This window comes from Eucalyptus grandis, chromosome 11 (assembly GCF_016545825.1).
Source record: "Eucalyptus grandis isolate ANBG69807.140 chromosome 11, ASM1654582v1, whole genome shotgun sequence".
NCBI classification, from domain to species: domain Eukaryota; kingdom Viridiplantae; phylum Streptophyta; class Magnoliopsida; order Myrtales; family Myrtaceae; genus Eucalyptus; species Eucalyptus grandis.
The window spans coordinates 46,185,801-46,203,559 of NC_052622.1; the positions used below are offsets into that span (position 1 = coordinate 46,185,801).

General features: G+C 41.7%; 2 protein-coding genes, 2 non-coding genes and 1 pseudogene across 4 annotated transcripts; 2 read left to right on the forward strand and 3 right to left on the reverse strand.

Moving 5' to 3' along the window:
* Window positions 1–2,245: 2,245 nt before the first annotated feature.
* Window positions 2,246–5,776, reverse strand: LOC104426719 (ribosomal RNA small subunit methyltransferase). The gene is made up of 2 exons (XM_010039862.3): window positions 4,264–5,776; window positions 2,246–3,200 (listed from the first exon to the last, which is right to left on the reverse strand). Exons 1-2 carry the CDS (start codon window positions 4,582–4,584, stop codon window positions 2,460–2,462), a joined length of 1,062 nt encoding a protein of 353 aa, XP_010038164.2. The 5' UTR covers window positions 4,585–5,776; the 3' UTR covers window positions 2,246–2,459.
* A 905-nt stretch (window positions 5,777–6,681) lies between these two features.
* LOC104427962 lies at window positions 6,682–8,444 on the forward strand (annotated as a pseudogene).
* An 817-nt stretch (window positions 8,445–9,261) lies between these two features.
* Window positions 9,262–10,202, reverse strand: LOC104426718. The gene is made up of 2 exons (XM_039304133.1): window positions 10,135–10,202; window positions 9,262–10,062 (listed from the first exon to the last, which is right to left on the reverse strand). The coding sequence occupies exon 2, from the start codon at window positions 9,817–9,819 to the stop codon at window positions 9,439–9,441; it is 381 nt and encodes a 126-aa protein (XP_039160067.1). The 5' UTR covers window positions 9,820–10,062; window positions 10,135–10,202; the 3' UTR covers window positions 9,262–9,438.
* A 4,954-nt stretch (window positions 10,203–15,156) lies between these two features.
* TRNAP-UGG lies at window positions 15,157–15,228 on the forward strand. The gene has a single exon. It is a non-coding gene; the product is annotated as a tRNA-Pro (tRNA).
* A 1,014-nt stretch (window positions 15,229–16,242) lies between these two features.
* On the reverse strand, window positions 16,243–16,314 carry TRNAP-AGG. The gene has a single exon. It is a non-coding gene; the product is annotated as a tRNA-Pro (tRNA).
* Between the last annotated feature and the right edge of the window lie 1,445 nt (window positions 16,315–17,759).

Below are 17,759 nucleotides of genomic sequence, written 5' to 3' on the forward strand. Positions count from 1 at the left end.
AGTGTCACCATTTTTTGTCTTTTTCATGTTGAATGTGCATTCTTCTTGTTAAAAGAACAATTACAATTAGAAAGGTAATTGTTGCTTTATCCGTCATGGTTGATATAAAGACACTTATTTTTCTCATTTAGATAATGTGTTGGTAAATAAATTCGCAAGAGCAGTGCTTGCTTTGCTTTTATCAATCAATTCAAGATAAGTCCTAGCAAAAGGAAGTGCTTCTTCCGAATAGCATCGCCATGGCAGTCGCAAGCATTATATAGGCTCAGTAGTCCGCGTGCACTAATGATTTGCCAATGCACTGAAGTTTCATTCACTGTCCTTGAATTTGTTGAACACGTTGTGCGACCAGCCAATAAGGGATCACAAATGTAATTAAATAGAAATAAGGATGGTTGTATGCCTGGTTAATGTTCTTGATTTTCTTTTACTTGTTTCTCATAAAATACGACCGAACAATAGTAAGTGTTTTACTAATATATATGTCATGGGGATGAATGTATAAAATTCAAAAATATTTTTCTCTAAGTACACTAAAGGAAAAGATTATGGAAGATACTAGTAATGTCGACAATCATTTATTAGAGAGATAGATAGAGCTTTCATTATAATTTAAGTCGACATCAGCGTGAACACGCAAATCGCATGATTTTAGCATGCAAATCTAATTATTTTTTATTGTAATTATTAACAGAATGAGGTTTATATCACGCTATGAAATTCAATCTTGGCTTTAGTCTCTGTTTTTTTTTTTTTTTTTTTTTTCATATTACTGTTAAAAACTGATACCTATATAATTCAAGAACGGAGTCATGTACCGGGACCTCAAATGTAAGTGCACATAGTTTAAACTCATTTTCCCACTTGTAGACTTTCCAAAGTGCTATTTAGAAGGGTAAATTGAGAATAAACGGGTGAAAACCCTTGGAAAACACAAGAGAAATCAGTAATTCGGGGTCAAGACGTCATCTAAAAGCTAATTTTAGATAAAAATCTAGCAAGGCAACCGCTTGCGAAGTGGCTGCATTAGCGCGTGACTGACTTGTATCAAATCATCAATCAGCCAAGCACGGTGAGAAAGTGTTCTTCTAGTGGGACTTGAAGGCGCGGTGTCTTTAGAGGTTCTTGAAGAAGATGAAGGTTGGACAGCTGAGAGTATGCACTGTTCAATTGTTCTCGCATCCCCACTTGCTATTTTCATCTTTTTCCGGTCCAAATCATGGCTCAAGCCACAGAAAGCCGTTTAGAGAGCGATCATGTTGTCCTTTCATCTTTAGGCAAATCTAAAGAAACTCTAACTAGGAGAAGAGAGAAGAAATTTTGTTTGCATTTACAGTTCTCAGATTCGAAGTGTCTTGAGATTTTGTCACACAACAAACCGCAAAATGTCTCCATGGGGGCCGCAATACAAACCTATCAGAGTGTCAGCGCTGGTTCGAGAAGAAAGCCAATTAGGGAGAACCAAAAGAAAGACCTTTGGTGGAGCATCGGCATGAGCAGGTGATGGAAACCAAGCGCAGGGAACAAGAGAGAAGGAAGGGCGACCTCGAGCACAAAATTATGGTGAGCCAAGTCCCGGTGCTGCATTGCTAGGAACTAAGGCAGTAATTGAAATGGTATCCAGGAATGTGATGAACAAATAACCGAAAAGTTGGTCAGCCTCAAGCCAGTTTGGATGTGCTCTCAGCAATAGCCACCAGCAACTAGACGAGCCATAGAACCACTGATCAAGCTGAAAATATAGAAAATGTTGCAAGCCGGGGGATCTAAATTAACCTATATTGCAGGGCCAGATCCAAATTGGATGCGTCGTACGACAGTTGAAGATGCAAGGAACCCATGAACCGTGTCCCATGACAGTTGAAGATGCAAGGAACCCATGAACCGTGTCCCATGAACCGTGTCGTGTTAGTTTTCTGCAGTAACATGTGTGCAATTGGAGACTAACACACTTCCTAACCAGCCTCTAGGCAGTTACTGTGAAAGACTCAACTGAAATAAAGTTTCAGCCACATCAGTGCCCCTTCAATAATATCCCACCTCACTTAACTCTAAAGTTGATAATAAGAACAGTATTAAGGATTCAGAGAGAGTAAATGTTAAATCCCCAGACAGAATCTTGCTTCTTTTTTTTTTTTTTTTTTTTTACCATCAACACCTGACATCAGCAGCAGTGCCAAAAAGAAGGGAAAAAAAGAACGGAGAAAAAACATAATAAGTGCAGTTTATCTGATAAAAAGGCACGGGTAGGAAAGAGGTAGAGAGATAGGTAGTGTAATCACAGCTGGTGTGATAAGTATTAGCAGGAGCTGCTGAGTTAAGATTCGTACAGTAAAATTGCATCATGTAGAAAATTAACTGATTAAATGAGTCAACATGGACTTCTTCCTCACTCTTACATATTAAAGCTATGAAACTCACCATCACCAAAACTGCACACCTCAAAATTGCTACTCTCATCAAGAGAAATGTATACCAGCCTTGTTAAACAAGGAGAGCAGGTACAAGAATTCCTGCTGCGTAAGCTTGGATGATCTCTTCTCTTCAAAATCACCCTCCTTCAACACATTCAAAACTTTCTCCTTAAATTCCGAAACTTCCCCTGCGTCGCCATCCTCCAACTCCATTTCGTCTCCACCGTCATCGATCTCCATCCCCAAGTCATCCCCATTATCTCCAAAATCCAAACTGTCCGTTCCAACGTTTGAATCCCCTGATAAATTAATCTGTGATTGATGTAATGCCTGGAGAGTCTTATAATTCTTCTCCATCACAGAAAGGATTGTTTTCTGCCGGAAAATGGAACCAAGTGTTTTGTTCTTCCGATTGAAACATATACGCATCAACCCATCAAACTCTCTAACAAGATTTGCGTCGGGAGCTGGTTTCCGTGGCTCAATCCTAACGACAGACGAGTCCACCTTTGGGGGTGGTCGGAAGTTATTCTTTCCGACTTTTAGGAGATGAGAGACTCGAGCACGCAGTTGGGTGTTTGTAGAGAGACGACAATAGAGATTATCACCAGGTTGAGCCACCAGTCTCATTGCAAATTCCCTCTGAAACATTATCACCGCACACCTGAAGGGCGGTTGGTGGTTCAATAACTTAAACGTGAGGGGAGAGGAGATCTGGTAAGGAATGTTGGCCACGCATATGTCAAAGTAGGGTAGCTCGGTCTTCAACACATCGCCCTGGATAACCTGTGTATATGGAAATTTCAAGAGAGAAACTTCGATCATCCCCAACAGCCTTTTCAAAGAAAAAATTACAATGATCTTTAAAGGAACACAAAGCAATCAAAGAGAAGCCTCTTGATTTCCACCTCCCAATGAAGCAGAACAAGCATGCAATCAAGAGCGGTGATATACATTCTCGAAACTGATAAAAGCAGGACAGCCATATAATCTTCGTGACTCGAGTGATTCAATTAGTACCCAAGTTGCACAAATTTCAGGCGAAGAACACTAATTCATCGTCCGCGCTAGGTGCGCAAAAACATTCATTTAGACCCTTTTGCAAAACACTAAAAACTAGTCATACTGGTAAAGCTTGGACAATCGGTTGTATAAAGCTCTACCATCTTGTCAAGATGCAACGCAACAGAGTGAAACTCATGACTTCTCCACAAATCAAGATATAGATTGAAGCTACAAAATCTAAACTTTTTCTAACCAAACAACGTTGTTTGTTGATGCTATGTACACAAACTTCCGCAACTCAATTCACGAGCCATCAAAATCCTTATTAGTTACCATAGATGGAAAAGTTAACGAATGGCTCGCCCAAGATGGGTATTTTTGCCCCAGAGTAAAAGATGGCGTTTTTGACTCGGTAGAAAGTTTGGGAGTAAAGAGCTCGCAACGTAGAATTATGATGGTGCATAAGCAACGGGCAATGGCGGTGAGGCGCATCTGCGAGGTGCTGCTCATGCCTCCGTAGGATGTAAATGGTACTCTTCTTTATTCTTTTCTGAAAGGGTCTTCTGTTTTCCACATAACCTTTTCTTTCACGAACTGATAGCCATAGGAAAACACTCAGAAGCCTACAAGATATGTACCCTTCTATTTCTAAGCTATGGAGTACCGTTTTGCTTATGTTAAGGAAAAGGAAAGGCATACGATATGAAGGTTTCAAACTCCTCAAAGTCTCCCTCAAAATTGCAAATTCACGCACAAAGGCCCTTCCTTTCACCGACGAAACCCAAAACCCTTCCCGAGGGAAATCAAAAGAGAGAAGACAGATTCCGATTCCAATTCAATTTACCTTCAAGCGGTGCGAGTACGGCGTGCCCTGGAACCGGCGCTGGAGCTCGAGGACCATGCGGGGGTCGAGCTCGACGGCGACGACGGACTTGCCGGCGTCGAGGAGCTTCTTGGTGAGGTTACCGGTACCGGGGCCGATCTCGAGGACGACGTCGGTGGTCTTGATGCCGGACTTCTGGACGATGGAGTCGACCAGGAGCGGGTTCTTCAGGATATGCTGGCCCTTCGACTTGTGGAAGGAGATGCCCCCCTGGTACGGCGCCGCCGAGGCCGCCTTGGCGCTGGCCCTGGGCTTGTCCTTCCTCAGCTTGCCCCCCGCCATGGCCGTCGGAGCGATGTATTTTCAAGCTACGGTTTTGACCGGAAGAGGGCGACGGCGGCGGCGGCGAGAGTTTAGGGTTGGACACCGCGAGCTGCTGCGCCGTCTTCGCAGTTCCGCCGCTCTGCTTCTGTTTAGAGAGTGGCGGGTGAAGGGTTCGGTTCTGCCAGTTCGCCTTCGATGAGAAACTATTCAGGGTTGCCAACCGCCACGTCAATTGCTGATGTGGCGTGCGTTTTTACCTTATGCCCAATAGCCCACTAATAAATCGAAAAGTGTCAGCTGAGGTGGAATAAAAATATAAAAATTGATTTTTCTCTTCTTCCTCCTTTCTCTGCCGATCTGGTCATCCTCCATGGCCGCCGGCGCTTCCTCCTCCGTCACAGAGCACCGCCCCGTTCGGCCAGCGTCCCCACCGCTTCCGGCGTCACGTGCAATTGACCCAAACTACCCCTTCGTCATGCTCGCGATCGGCTCAGTCCTGGCCTGTTCAGATCTGAACTGGAGTCGTGCCTCCAGATCTGCAAGCCTAGCTCGTCCATGGCTCACGAGGCTTTGTCCATGGCCGTGAGCTTGACAGCGAGCTCGAGGTCCAGACAGCCATGAACTGCGCTCGGTCGTCAGCGGGATGCTTGAGAAGAAAGCATGGCTTCCGCTCCCTCTGCTTCAGATTTGAACTGAAGTCGTGCTTTCTTCAACAGTGGATGTGGCACTGACGGCATGGCTCCCAGATCTGAAGCCGCCTTCAGATTTGGCCATGACTGCTCGTCCATGGCCGTGATGGGCAAGGTCGAGATCCCAACGGCCATGGACGGAGCTCACATATCAAGAAGAAAAGCAGAGGAAGTAGGCGTCGATGGCCGTCGGGCCATGGACGGAGCTCACACATCCCGACGGCCATCGACGCCTGAACGCGTTCGACCATGGATGAACCAGCGCCGACGATTCCAGCCATGGACGGGCCAGATTCGAAATCTGGAGAACGACGAGACGGAGAAAACAGGCTCGGCTTGAACGCGGTGGCGGTCGGCCTGTTCACGGCGCCGGTGACTCCGCTGGTGGCGACGGCCGAGGAGGACCGGAGGTCGGCGGCCATGGATGGAGGAGGAAGAGAGCAGAAGCGAAGGAGAGAGAAGATTTTTCACTTACACGTGTCAAGAGATCATTGAGTGAAAAAAATATATACGGGCACGTAAGGTGTTGACATGACAAACCACCGAATATTTTCTCACTTTCGATGCTCCTTTTTCCTTAAGAAAAATTTGAGTGATTCATACTTTGCTTTTTTAAGTGTGGATACATTTAGATTATCTATTCATTCTTTTTAAAGAGGTAGGATTATTTAATATATATTTGTTAATTTAGTTAAAATATTTTTCAATAAAAGGTAAAATCTAATTATGACTAATAATAAATGTTTATTTCTGATCTTAACGAGCAGTTAAAAGGTAATATTTAGATTTTGAAAATTTAAAATTAAGTTGAGTATTGCCAAGGTTCAACCCAACAAAGGATTAAGGTGCGTGAGTATTGACACATTAAAGTAATCATGTGGCTCGCCTTGGTTACATGACTGGTTTAACGTCATTTTCATTGCATTTATCCCGCTTAATTGTTTTTTTTCTTTTCATTTTAATGCTCCATGATGCTTATAGTTAACAGAAATATCTACTGAGTAAATAAAATAGAAGAAGCACATTTTAAGGAAAAAGATCATAAAAAATGTTATAACTTTTTATTGCGTTGAATTTCAACACCAAAGTTTTGGAGCGATCACTTTAGTGTCATATTGATAAATAAACAATAATTTAAATATCTCCATTGGTAAATTCTGGCTATTCGTCCTATGTGCCTTTTTTTTAATGAAATTGTGTCGCTTGCTTATGCGTCGACGAAGGTCAGAGTCTTTCTTTACTAGCTGAAAGGTCTCCACTTTAGAAGGTACCAACAAATTGGTTAAAACGTCCTTACCAAAAAAAGAAAAAAAAAGAAAAAAAAAACAAATTGGTTAAAACGAAAAGGTAAGGACTTTATGCCCTATGTCGGTTGGTTCTTTCTTATTTGGTAGCTTTTCTCAAATGGACATTTGTGGTACTAACCTTTACGCCATATCCTCTTAGTTTACCGCGAATCTGTTTTTCCCGCGGGCTCGAATCTGCAGTTAGTTTGCGTTTGAACTTGATTTGCATGTCTTGGCCAAAAAAGGAAAAAAAAAAAAAAAGACTTAATTTCTGGGTCTTCTCTTTTGCAGTGACAGTGTGTTTGGACTATCGGCTGGGTCGATGCAGTGCTCGTATAATTCACAGGGAAATAGCGTCCCCTCCATTCTTTTGCTCATGCAGGAGCGGCTTTACTCGCAAGGCGGTTTGAAGGTAGAATCACTCTCCAGTCTCCACTGATATTATCTTGCAGGCAACGCATTTCCTAATTCTTGTTTTAAGTCCTTGGTTTTCACCCTAACTCTAATCTGCAGGCCGAAGGAATTTTCCGCATAAACCCGGAGAACAGCAAAGAGGAGCATGTGAGGGACCAGTTGAACAAGGGCATTGTGCCCGATGAGATATCGATGTTCACTGTTTGGCAGGTCTTATCATAGCCTGGCTCCGAGAGCTCCCCTCTGGCGTGCTCGATGGGCTTTCCCCGGAACAAGTTCTCCATTGCAACATTGGAGAAGAATCCATCGAGCTAGTGAAGCAGCTAAAGCCAACCGAGTCGGCATTGCTCGATTGGGCTCAGTCTTATGGCTGATGTGGTCGAGGAAGAGGAGTTCAACAAAAAGAATGCATGAAACATCACGTTGGTTTTAGCGGCAAACATGACTCAGGTACTTAATCAAATCTTTCAGAAGTTCTGATATTGGTCTGGTTTGACAAGTACCATCCTTATGCTTCTGTGAAAATCAACATGATGGCTATGTTGATTTTGGACTGCAAGGCGAGGGGAGGATAAGATAGGATACTCAGATGACGAAAGAGAAAAGTGGTTAGAAGAGATAACTCCAGCCACAACTGTAATCATAAGTTCACAAAAACTATCGCCTTCATCATTAGGATACTGAAAACCTAGCTCAAATTTGCAGGATTTCTGTAATTTTTCTAACAGTTGAATATGATAATGATATCAAATTGAATTACTAAAAGGAAGTTCAACTTCCAAAGAGCAAGAACTCAAGCAATGCATTCTTCTTTTCTCCGTAGATGTCTGATCCATTGACAGCTCTGATGCACGCTGTGCATCATGAAGATTCTCAGAGAACATGAAGAGCCTAGCTCTTCATGTTCCACTTTGACGACTAGCGATGGAGAAGATTCTGGGACAAGTTGGAGGATAGGAGAAGCACAAGTCATTGACATAAAGAGTTCGCAGAAGGAATGCGAAAGGACGAACAGCATGGAGATGGTAGATTTGTTCTCTTGTATGCCCTCGGTTGTCTGACCAAACTCTTATTTCCCATTCTTCGGGATCATACTCCGCAGATTTCATGTGTTGTCTTAGAGTCATGGCTTCTTAATCTTATGTACATTATACTTCTAGGCGCGTCGACTTCGAAGAGTGATTGGGAGTGCTTTTTTGCTAGGGTGGATTTTTAGGATCGGGGTTCAGCTCAGGGCTGAGCTGCTGAAAGTTCATGCTTGTTTCGTAGTTTTCTTAACCAAGGATGCTAACCTTGTGATGGAAATCTCGCCCGATTCAATCTGTACGTGAAATTGATACGTGGTGGGTCTTGATCTGTCCTTTCTTCAGTATGCGATGCAGAAGGAGAATTGGTGATCCTTCGGTGGATTACCACTGATTGTGCCTTTGCTAGTGGAGTTTTTCTGTTGTCCAATTTACATTAGTTGGAATTCTTGTGCGATTGCGACTGCGATTGCCTTTATTCATTTTCATTTCCATATTCCTGGGACAAGGACGAAGGAGAGCCTCAAAATGAGTAAGTTCCTTTCGCATTCATCGGTCATGAAGTGAAGGAGGCCTGCAATAAATTGGGGACACGGGAGGTGTTTTCTTTTGGATCTTTGGGACTGTCTACTTGTGACGGTGGTTGCATTTGGTACCAACTCTGGACCACCGAGGTTGTCTTTCTGATATAGGAAGAAACAACCTGTCGTGAAGAGTCATAATGGGAAAAAATTGTAGAAATTTGGCAGTTGGCCCTCTTCTGATGCTCATAAAATTCTTCTGGTGTCGGTAACGTTTTGTCGTAGGTTGCCCTTGTGGATGTATAATGATAGCGTGGAGTATTTGACCTACTGGCAGAAGAAATTGAGACAACTAACCGACCAGCAATTTGAATTAGCAGAGGGAGAAGGAAGGCCTAGCACATTCATCCCGCTACCGAACAGTTGGATGTTTGTTAAAGCTCTGCTGATGGAAGATGATTGGCAGGTCGACATGCGTACAAATAAGCACGATTGCCCGTGAGCTACCCGAGCTTTTCCTTAATGGCTATTCGAATTTAACCCGAGCAACGTCGAGTTTGAGTAACGTTAATATCCATGCAAGTCAACGTTCAGCAGCTGTTGCTGCCAAATACTCCCTCACACACGTGCGCACGCTCACGATCCCGTTCGAATTCGAGCCAAGATTGTTCGAGCGACAGATACTCGGTACTAGAGAATCTGCAGCATTTCACAGGAACTACGCGCAATCGGGAGTCTTGCTCGAGCTCGGAACTCGAACTGAAAATAGCTTTGCAAGAATCAAGCCTTCTCCATTCATGTAACATGGAGGCATAGCTGGACAGTAAGTTAGGCATCGTTTCATTCCTATGTGCAAATTATTGGCTGAACAAAAGGCAAAAAGAATTTAGAACCTTCAAGCGGATATTGAACGCTCGAAGGCGAACCCGGATCAAGATCAAGAAGCCAGGCAAGCCTCCCAAAACAGCTTGCTCCTCTCCCTCTCGTTCATCAACTCGTTGGTCGACTCCGCCGAGACGCAGGACTTGTACTCCCCTCCCGGAAGCTGCACGGGACTGTTCTGCTCGTCCTCATCGAACTCGTCCTCGTCCTCTTCGCGACGATGGCCATCTCTGAGACACGCCGCGACATCGCATTCCCCGACGTCGTCTGCATTGGCCCAGTCGGACGAGTCGTAGCTGCAGGACCCCGCGTCGTCCTCTTCCATCGGCACCTCCCCATCCCCGGGATCCCGCCCGTCGACCTCGGAGTCCCCGGTGGCTTCCAGCAGGAAGAAGGACGACAACTCGGCTGCATTCCTCAGCATCCAGTCCTCCATCTCTCCCTCCAACCGATCGCCCGGGCAAGGTCTCTGTCGTCGTCAGGCGAGTTCCGACTCTTTCCGCAAAAGGGTAGGGAAATTTCTCATGGCATCATATACTCGAAGAGGAAACGAGGAAGCGAGGAAGGATTCAAGGCGAGGGCGGCTGCAAATTGGAATTGGCTACTTGTATCGAGGGGCATCACCAAATGATGTGGCCTGTCTTGTTTGACACTTCAGATCTCGCGGTGGGCGGTATCTCTGTTAGGAAGCTGTCAGAAATCTTTATATCCAAGAAGAAAAGAGGATGGGGAGAGATGGCGAGGAACCAACCATGTGCTCCTTCTTCCCCTCCTCGTCCTTCTAGAAATGATTGAGACCCAACGCAATTGAATTGTGGAATAAAAAGTATTGACAACTACTGGTTTGATTAAACAACGGAGTCTCGTCTAGAAGCTCTCGATGTAATGATTACTGCGTGTATCTAATGACCCCACCAATGAGGAGAAATTGGAAGGAAATTTCTTTTTTTTTTTTTTGATTTTCCCTTTTTTTTCTTTAATCATTCTTTTGGATTTGTTTACTTGGGGGCAGCAGGGATCAAGAAAAGGGTCAATTTGGGGCTACGGGGTTAGGATTGTTATGGGTGGCTGACTTGGTCTTCTATTCTTTAATAAACTGCTGCACATAAAGCAGTGAAAGGAAATGGCTATGTGAAAGAACAATACTTAATTATATTGTGTACGTCATTGATCACATCCGAACTGTGATGACTTGTCCTCCGTTTCCATAAATTCACCTATCACATTGATATCAATTCAGTTTTAAACATTTTGATTAGACTAATTTAATCATAAGTAATTTTTAAATAATTTTTATTTTATTTTATTCGAATTTTTTTAATTATTTTTTATTTTTTTTTTTCTTTTATTTTTCCTCTTCTTCCTCCTGGCCTTCTTCTCCGGCAATGGTTAGCAAGCCTTTGGCGGCTCGCGAGGGTCACGAATCCCTTGCCTAGTGGTTGGCGAGGGCTTGGCACCCTTGCCTAGTGGCTAGCAAGCCTCGTTGGAGGCTATTACAAGGAATCCAAGGAGGAAGAAGAGAAAATAGGAAAAAATAATAATAATATTAAAAATTGTCACGTGAGCATTAGCCGGATGGTCGGCACTTGGCTAGCAAAAATTAGTTAGAATGATTGAATTTGTACTAATATTAAAAGATTTATCACTGATGAGTTCAATTAAAATGTTTATAGCTAAATTGGTATTAATGAATTTCTATCGAATCACGATGGTCTGAACACACTGCTTGCCATACTTGGGCGCGTCAAAATTATATTTTGAAAAAAGACGAAGAAAGCAAGCCCCGAGATCATATTGGAGGAAAGAAAAAGAACGAAGAGAAAGCCTCGTTTTTCTACAAGCAGGACATAAAAGGCAGGCAGCACTTTCCTAGATCTTGCATGCCGACAAAAGAAAACATCCGAGAGACGGAGAGAGGGAGTCAAGATTGGGCAGCCGTTGAACAGAGAAGGGAGCGGAAATTGAAGAGGTTTACACACGGCGTCTGACTCTTCTGAATACTCGACCGGTGTCGATATAAAAATTGTCGTTGAGCTGGCGATTCCACGGTGCAAAATCCAACCGTCCACTTTGTTTTTTCAAACGTTGTTTGGAGAGAGCTTCTGACCCATCCGCATGTTTCAGCGCCAATTTGGCTGACTCTCTAATTACTCTCGTGAGGCAAGTAGTGGTTGGTTTATCTTAATTGAGGTTAGCTTTTTGGTATGAAGTAGGAAACATCCTGATTTGAATCTTAGGAGTCCGTTGACTCTATTCGATCCCCTAATTTGAAATTTGGAGGAGAAAGCTAAGTTGAATTGAGTAGGAAAAACTGTTGGGTGGGGTCACTATGCAACCCAAATATCTGTGGAATTAAAATTAATCCCCTTGATTTTGAGGCTTGTGTTCACGCGAAAACGACGGAGTTTTGTCATGTGTTCGAGTAAAGAAAAACGCATTTGTAAAAAGAAGATATTTTTTTTATTCTTTTTAATTTCGATGAAGAAAGAAGTGTGATTTGAATTGTTTTGGTTGGTGAATCAGAATTGTTGTGAGATGAAAAATAAAATAAAATTGGATTTTATGAGAGATTTACCAGATATGACAAAAGTTATGCCGACTACTTTACAACTATAGTATTATCTTTTGTTTAATAAGGTACCGTTTTAGTTATTTTTAGTGCGTTCCTATTCTTTCACATAAGTATGGTAGATATGTTCTTTATCGGTAATTTTGGGCAAAAATTTGAGGTTTAAGATGCTCTGAAGTTTGGATGCCTTTTGCTTGATAAAGATTATTTTGGTTTATATTATTATAAGTTGGAAAGATTGGGAAATTCAAAGAATGTAGATGCACATCTAGCAAATGTCTTACTTCGTATCCTAATCACGAGATCATTTTCAGGTATTCAATTTATTTTTTTCTCCTCAATTTGCTATCTCAAGTTGTTGAAGTCAAGAATTTTGTCTATGATTTAGATATATATTTGAAATTATAGACTTCCAATTCCCCAGATAATGAAAAAGTGCATTTACAGTATACATATATATTTTTTTATCTTGACTTTTGTGGCGGCATAGCGCTCTAATTTTGACTCGTGATTTCGCCAAATTTATATCACGATCATAATAATTACATGTCTCAGTGTTCAAGCTAGCGACCCCTTTCCTTATCATATAAAAAATTTCTGAAATTCCCCGTAAGGGCAACGACGGTTTTCCGTTGAATAAAGAGGGGCCGGTCTTCCATATTACCCGTCAATTACGGTAATATGGTCTTCCAATATTAACATAAATGTTATAAAAAAGATTAAATGCGCACCATTTTCTTGAAGGACCTTATTAGGGGTGATCGAGTCCAGGGTGGGTAGGGTCTAGACCTAGATCCTGTACACGATCTTGTTATAACCGGTTTTTCTTTTCTGGACCCTATACCCGACCTTGTTTGTATTAGACCCTGTGCTCGACTCACCCCGTTTTTCCATCTGGTTTCAGGGTTAATCCTGTTTCCACCGGAACCTATTTTGTAATCTTCCGATATCCTATATGACTTCAAATTTTATAAAATAACATAATCTTCCTAATTTGTATTAAAACATTAAGCACTTGTAATAAATAAATATATGAACTTTTTGACTAAACGAAAAATTAAGGATCCACAAGGTTAATTATAATAAATAAATTCATAAGGCAAAGAATTAATAACAAACATGGGTCGATATTAGTCTTATTCCCACAACTACTACGTGAAGCTACTCATTTATGCAAGCATAACTCCTCTTATAAAAAAGAAATTAGGCGAGCCAATCCATGTGATACACAAGAATTTGGTAGCGACAACACCGTCCGTCCATCGGACAGTGTGAGAGGGAGCCGGTGAGGGAGGGAAGCAAGTGAGGAAGATGAATGACAAAGGAGGAGTGCCATGCGTGTTTGAAAGAGCCAAGAAGAAAAACGTCGTGTAATTGCGAGACTAAGAATAGAAATCGGGGAAAAAAAAGGGTTTTGGATTTCTACTTACAAAGCTGGTCCAGGGGAATTGATTCCAAAACCGGTTTAGGAACGGTTTCCGGGTGAGTAATTACTCGGAATATGTTCCCGAACTAGTTTAAACCGGTTCCGAATTTTGGGAACCAGTTCCCGGACTGGTTTCAATGGGAATCGGTTCCTGACTCTATTTCTAAGTGGGCCAGTCCGGGAATCGGGTATACCCGGTCCGGTTGCACACCCCTACTTTTTATCATTATAAGGCAATGAAGCCTTATTTATTTTTATTTTTTTGGTCAGTAAGGCAATGAAGCCTTATTGAATACATGCGAATGGCGCCCCTCACAATATATTAGTCAAGGTGAAAATTTCCGACGCTATATATTTAAAGAATAAATACCTTTTTTTAGTTGATCATAGTGGACATGCCATATAGTGTGGAAAACAAATAAATCATTGGCCAAATGGTACATTATACATTATTCTAGTTCAGAAATGGGTCCTACACGGTTAGGGGAAAATTGGGTATTACATGATACATTATTCTAGTTCGGAAATGGGTCCTACACGGTTAGGGGAAAATTGGCTATTTTACCTCAAATTGACTAACTTATCTTTTTTTGAAAAATTTATGAAATACCATCAATTCACAGCGCACGCTCTCCCCCTCCGCTTCCACCTCCGCTCGCCCTTCCCGAGCTCCTCGGCTCTCCACCACGCCGCACCTCGCCTCTCCGCCGCTTGTTCCTCGTCGACGATGAGAGGCGATGTCGAATATGAGGTAATAACCTTTAACAAAGATTAGGGCCTTGGGTTGCAACCTTTGCATCGAGAGATGATTGGAGGCGAGCTTGAATTGGTAAACAACCTATGGAGAAGGTTGTGACCTTAGATCGTGACCGATGTGCACCTAGTCAGAAAGAATAATGTCATTCCATAAATTGAGAGATTTCTAATTCTTTCAATTCCCATTGATTTCACATGAAAACTTCTAATTAAAGGTTGACTCTATACTTGTACTTGTGGAATATATATTTTCTCACCGAAACGATTTCAATCAAATTGTTCCCATCATGCCCAAAATTTTCTTCCCGCTTAGTGCGCGATGAGGAATTTGGCAAATGGAACAAGACCGGCGACGCGCAATGCACGGGTCAATAGTACGACCGTTTCCAAAAGGGCTTGAAATCTAAGTAGTTCTCGAAGTCATTTACAAGACTTCATTCCCTCCTAAGTTTCTGTCGGACAAGAGAATATGGAAAGGACTTGGTGACCAGTAAAAGTCTAAAAGAATCTATCACCATCGCATTAAAGGATGGGACGGACATCCTCCGGTCAGTCAAACTCCCAAGTAAACCAAGATAAAATTAATAAGAGTTATACTCTGTGATATGTTAACACAATGTAACGCTTCCAATTAATGGCGTTATCTTGCGTTTAATGTTCTAGACATGCAAAATGAGGTTGCCCGATCAGGATCATGTTTCAACAAAAAATAAAATAAAATTGGGATTGTAACCTATTATTAGCATGTCATACGGCATATGCATTGGATAGAAAAATATTTTTTAACTCAAAGAGAACGTGAGATGTTAAAGATTCAAGTTTCAAGTGTTAACCCACAAACATACTTGGAGAATCCAACACAAAACTCATACATGAAAGGGTACGTAAGGGGTCAAGGATCAAGGTTATCTCAAGGATTTTTCCGAGTATCGCCGACAGCTAATTTTAGAAAACGGAAAAAATTTGAATTGCTCACATCGTAAACATTATGATTGTAATGAAAAGTGAATCATCGCATAACCGGGCATTTGGTCTAGTGGTATGATTCTCGCTTTGGGTGCGAGAGGTCCCGAGTTCGATTCTCGGAATGCCCCCTCCTTTTTCGCTTTTTTCTTGTATTTTTTGGCCCTTTCTCCTTCCCTCATTCTCTCTTCCTATCACCCACAATATTTCTTTTATCTATAAATTGGAATAGTTAGGGATGAAAGTAGTGTTGCAAGTTTACACATATGTCCTTAGACATCATCAAAGGAGTTTCTTCCTGTTTAATTTAATACTTGTTATATCAACCATTGGCACATTTATTATGAGTACAAAGAACAACGTGCCATTTTCCTTTTGTCTTTTCTGTAAATCAATTAACCATGGGTAGCAAGAAGATCTGAACATTTCCAACCATTTCTCTAGATATTGTTTTGGTGCAAAAAAAATAAATAGAAAAGCCTTGCCGGCCCTTGGCGAGGCTTGACCTCGCCCAACCACCGCAAGGTCGGCCTAGCCAAATAAAAAGGAAAGAAAAACAAAAAGATAATCACATCATCTCCCTGGATATAAAACTAAATGTAGACTAGCTCCATCGTGCAAGGAAATTGGAAAATGACTTCTGAATGAAGTACATCTTCAATTGCAAAAAATTAATAAAACCAAGAAATGTCGATTCCTTATATAATCATTACATATTTGGCCACATCTTCAATTGCAAAAAAAATAATAAAAACCAAGAAATTTCGATTCCTTATATAATCATTACATATTTTGCCATCTTACATTCTCATATGTGACTACTCGCTTGCTAGTTTCAAACCCATGAAAGGTTCTCCTTGTTCTTGTTTTTTCTTTTATTCATAAGATATGATTTCTATCGAAGAGTGTGTTAAAGAGGAATACTCACGGTATACATTCATTTATGATGTTGGTCGTCGTCGAAAAAGAAGAAAGAGTGAATAAAGATGGAGCCCAGTCAAGTTCATAGCTTCAACAGGGTGTCTTTCTGAGCCTGTGGGCTTTCATAGGTCTAAAACGTCACGAACCCTAAGCCCGTTTTGGAAAATGCTAATTAAAATTTTTTAAAAATAGACAAAAAAAAAGAAAATTGAAGAAAGGGGACGGGGGCATTCCGAGAATTGAACTCGGGACCTCTCGCACCCTAAGCGAGAATCATACCACTAGACCAAATGCCCTTGTCTGGTGAATTAGATCTACTATTTTATAAAACCCGACGTGCGTAGTAGCCCCTTTGTCAAACCCACCTCCTTTGGGAAATGGAAAAAGTAATTTTTACTTGCATGTCAGCCACACGGCAGACGTTGGCGTGACCATCTGCTAAAAAAATGTGCTCTAGGTCCTGAGGGACCACTCGTTCTTATTATGTTACACGGTGTCGAATGATCATCGCATGAAAATGAAAATATCCTCCCATTGAAAAAGACAACACGATTAGAAATGGCTATTTTATGAATTAGTCATGCGAGATAACGCATTGACGGATGACAATGACACATGGTGTGACATGTGCCCTTGCAGAGGCTATTGGACAAAATACCTTGTTGAAGAGGGAGCCCAATCGAAAAAAGTCAACAAGAAAATTAGAGGTCGAGCTATATTTGTATCTCCATTATTTATTTCTAGGGTCATTAGATCTAAAGAGATTATTTGATAATCAAATGGACTAATTGCATTTGGTTGACTTTTGGGGAAATGCAAACTTATTTTTCCAAATATCGTTGGCTGGAGGCGTGGACTTGTGCAAAGTAAATAACATTTAATTAGTGACTTTTGGTGTAATATTTTATGAAGTAGATTTAAAGTTAAAAGAAATATAAGGAAAAACGAAAGGTCCTACTGTTCATCATTTTCGAGGGCACAATAAGCCTAACTAAGGTCTATAAGATCGAGTGACCTAAGTATGACGATGCTTGACAAAAGGCCGATAAAAGGTGTTTTCTATGCTCTTTTAACCTTTTGGTGTTGTTGTGGTCTCTATACAATGACAATGCTGGGGACATCAAACTTAAACACATATTGCCTTTAGGTAAAGCTATAGCTACCGGAGAGGGATTTCTCGACATGTTCTCATCATTGATAATAATACAAGATTTGACAACCAATCGTAGGTTGTGTTACGTTGTTACGTTGGATTTGTCTTTGTGAAATGAGCGAGTCTCTAAAAAGGCCATGTCACGAGAAACACAAAGGTCATTCCTAACCCGTCCCTTTCGATTGGCTCCTTGGAGAAGCAACTAGAGGGACCACACCCCACAGCACGATCAACAAATTGCCCCAAATTCACCCACAAATTTCAATTGATCCGTATTCATTTATCAACTTCCGTGTTCTTGTGGTGGGTTTTGAGCACCACTGCTGTTTCGAGTTCTAACCAATGACCAAAAACACTCACCTTTCCTTTTTAGTCCAAAAGATGTTCCCACAATTGGATGCCAAGTCCTTCAAGCGCTGACAGTTCGACGGGAACAAAATGCCCAGCTCCTTCAAGTCACAGCGAAATTGTCTACCTCGATACGATTGCGTCCAATCATAGCGAAAGCAGCACACAAATTGCGGACGTCTTAAGGGGACAGGTACAGTCACGATGCTGTCTTCTTCTGCGTGGGCCTGTTGTTTATGT

What these genes read in the sequence shown, in the direction of transcription:
- LOC104426719 (XM_010039862.3), bottom strand. Translation starts at nt 4,584, where the DNA reads ATGGCGGGGGGCAAGCTGAGGAAGGACAAGCCCAGGGCCAGCGCCAAG. An exon ending in CGTACTCGCACCGCTTGAAG is followed by an intron (nt 3,201 to 4,263) that starts GTAAATTGAATT and finishes CCATATACACAG; the next exon opens with GTTATCCAGGGCGATGTGTT.
- LOC104426718 (XM_039304133.1), bottom strand. Translation starts at nt 9,819, where the DNA reads ATGGAGGACTGGATGCTGAGGAATGCAGCCGAGTTGTCGTCCTTCTTC.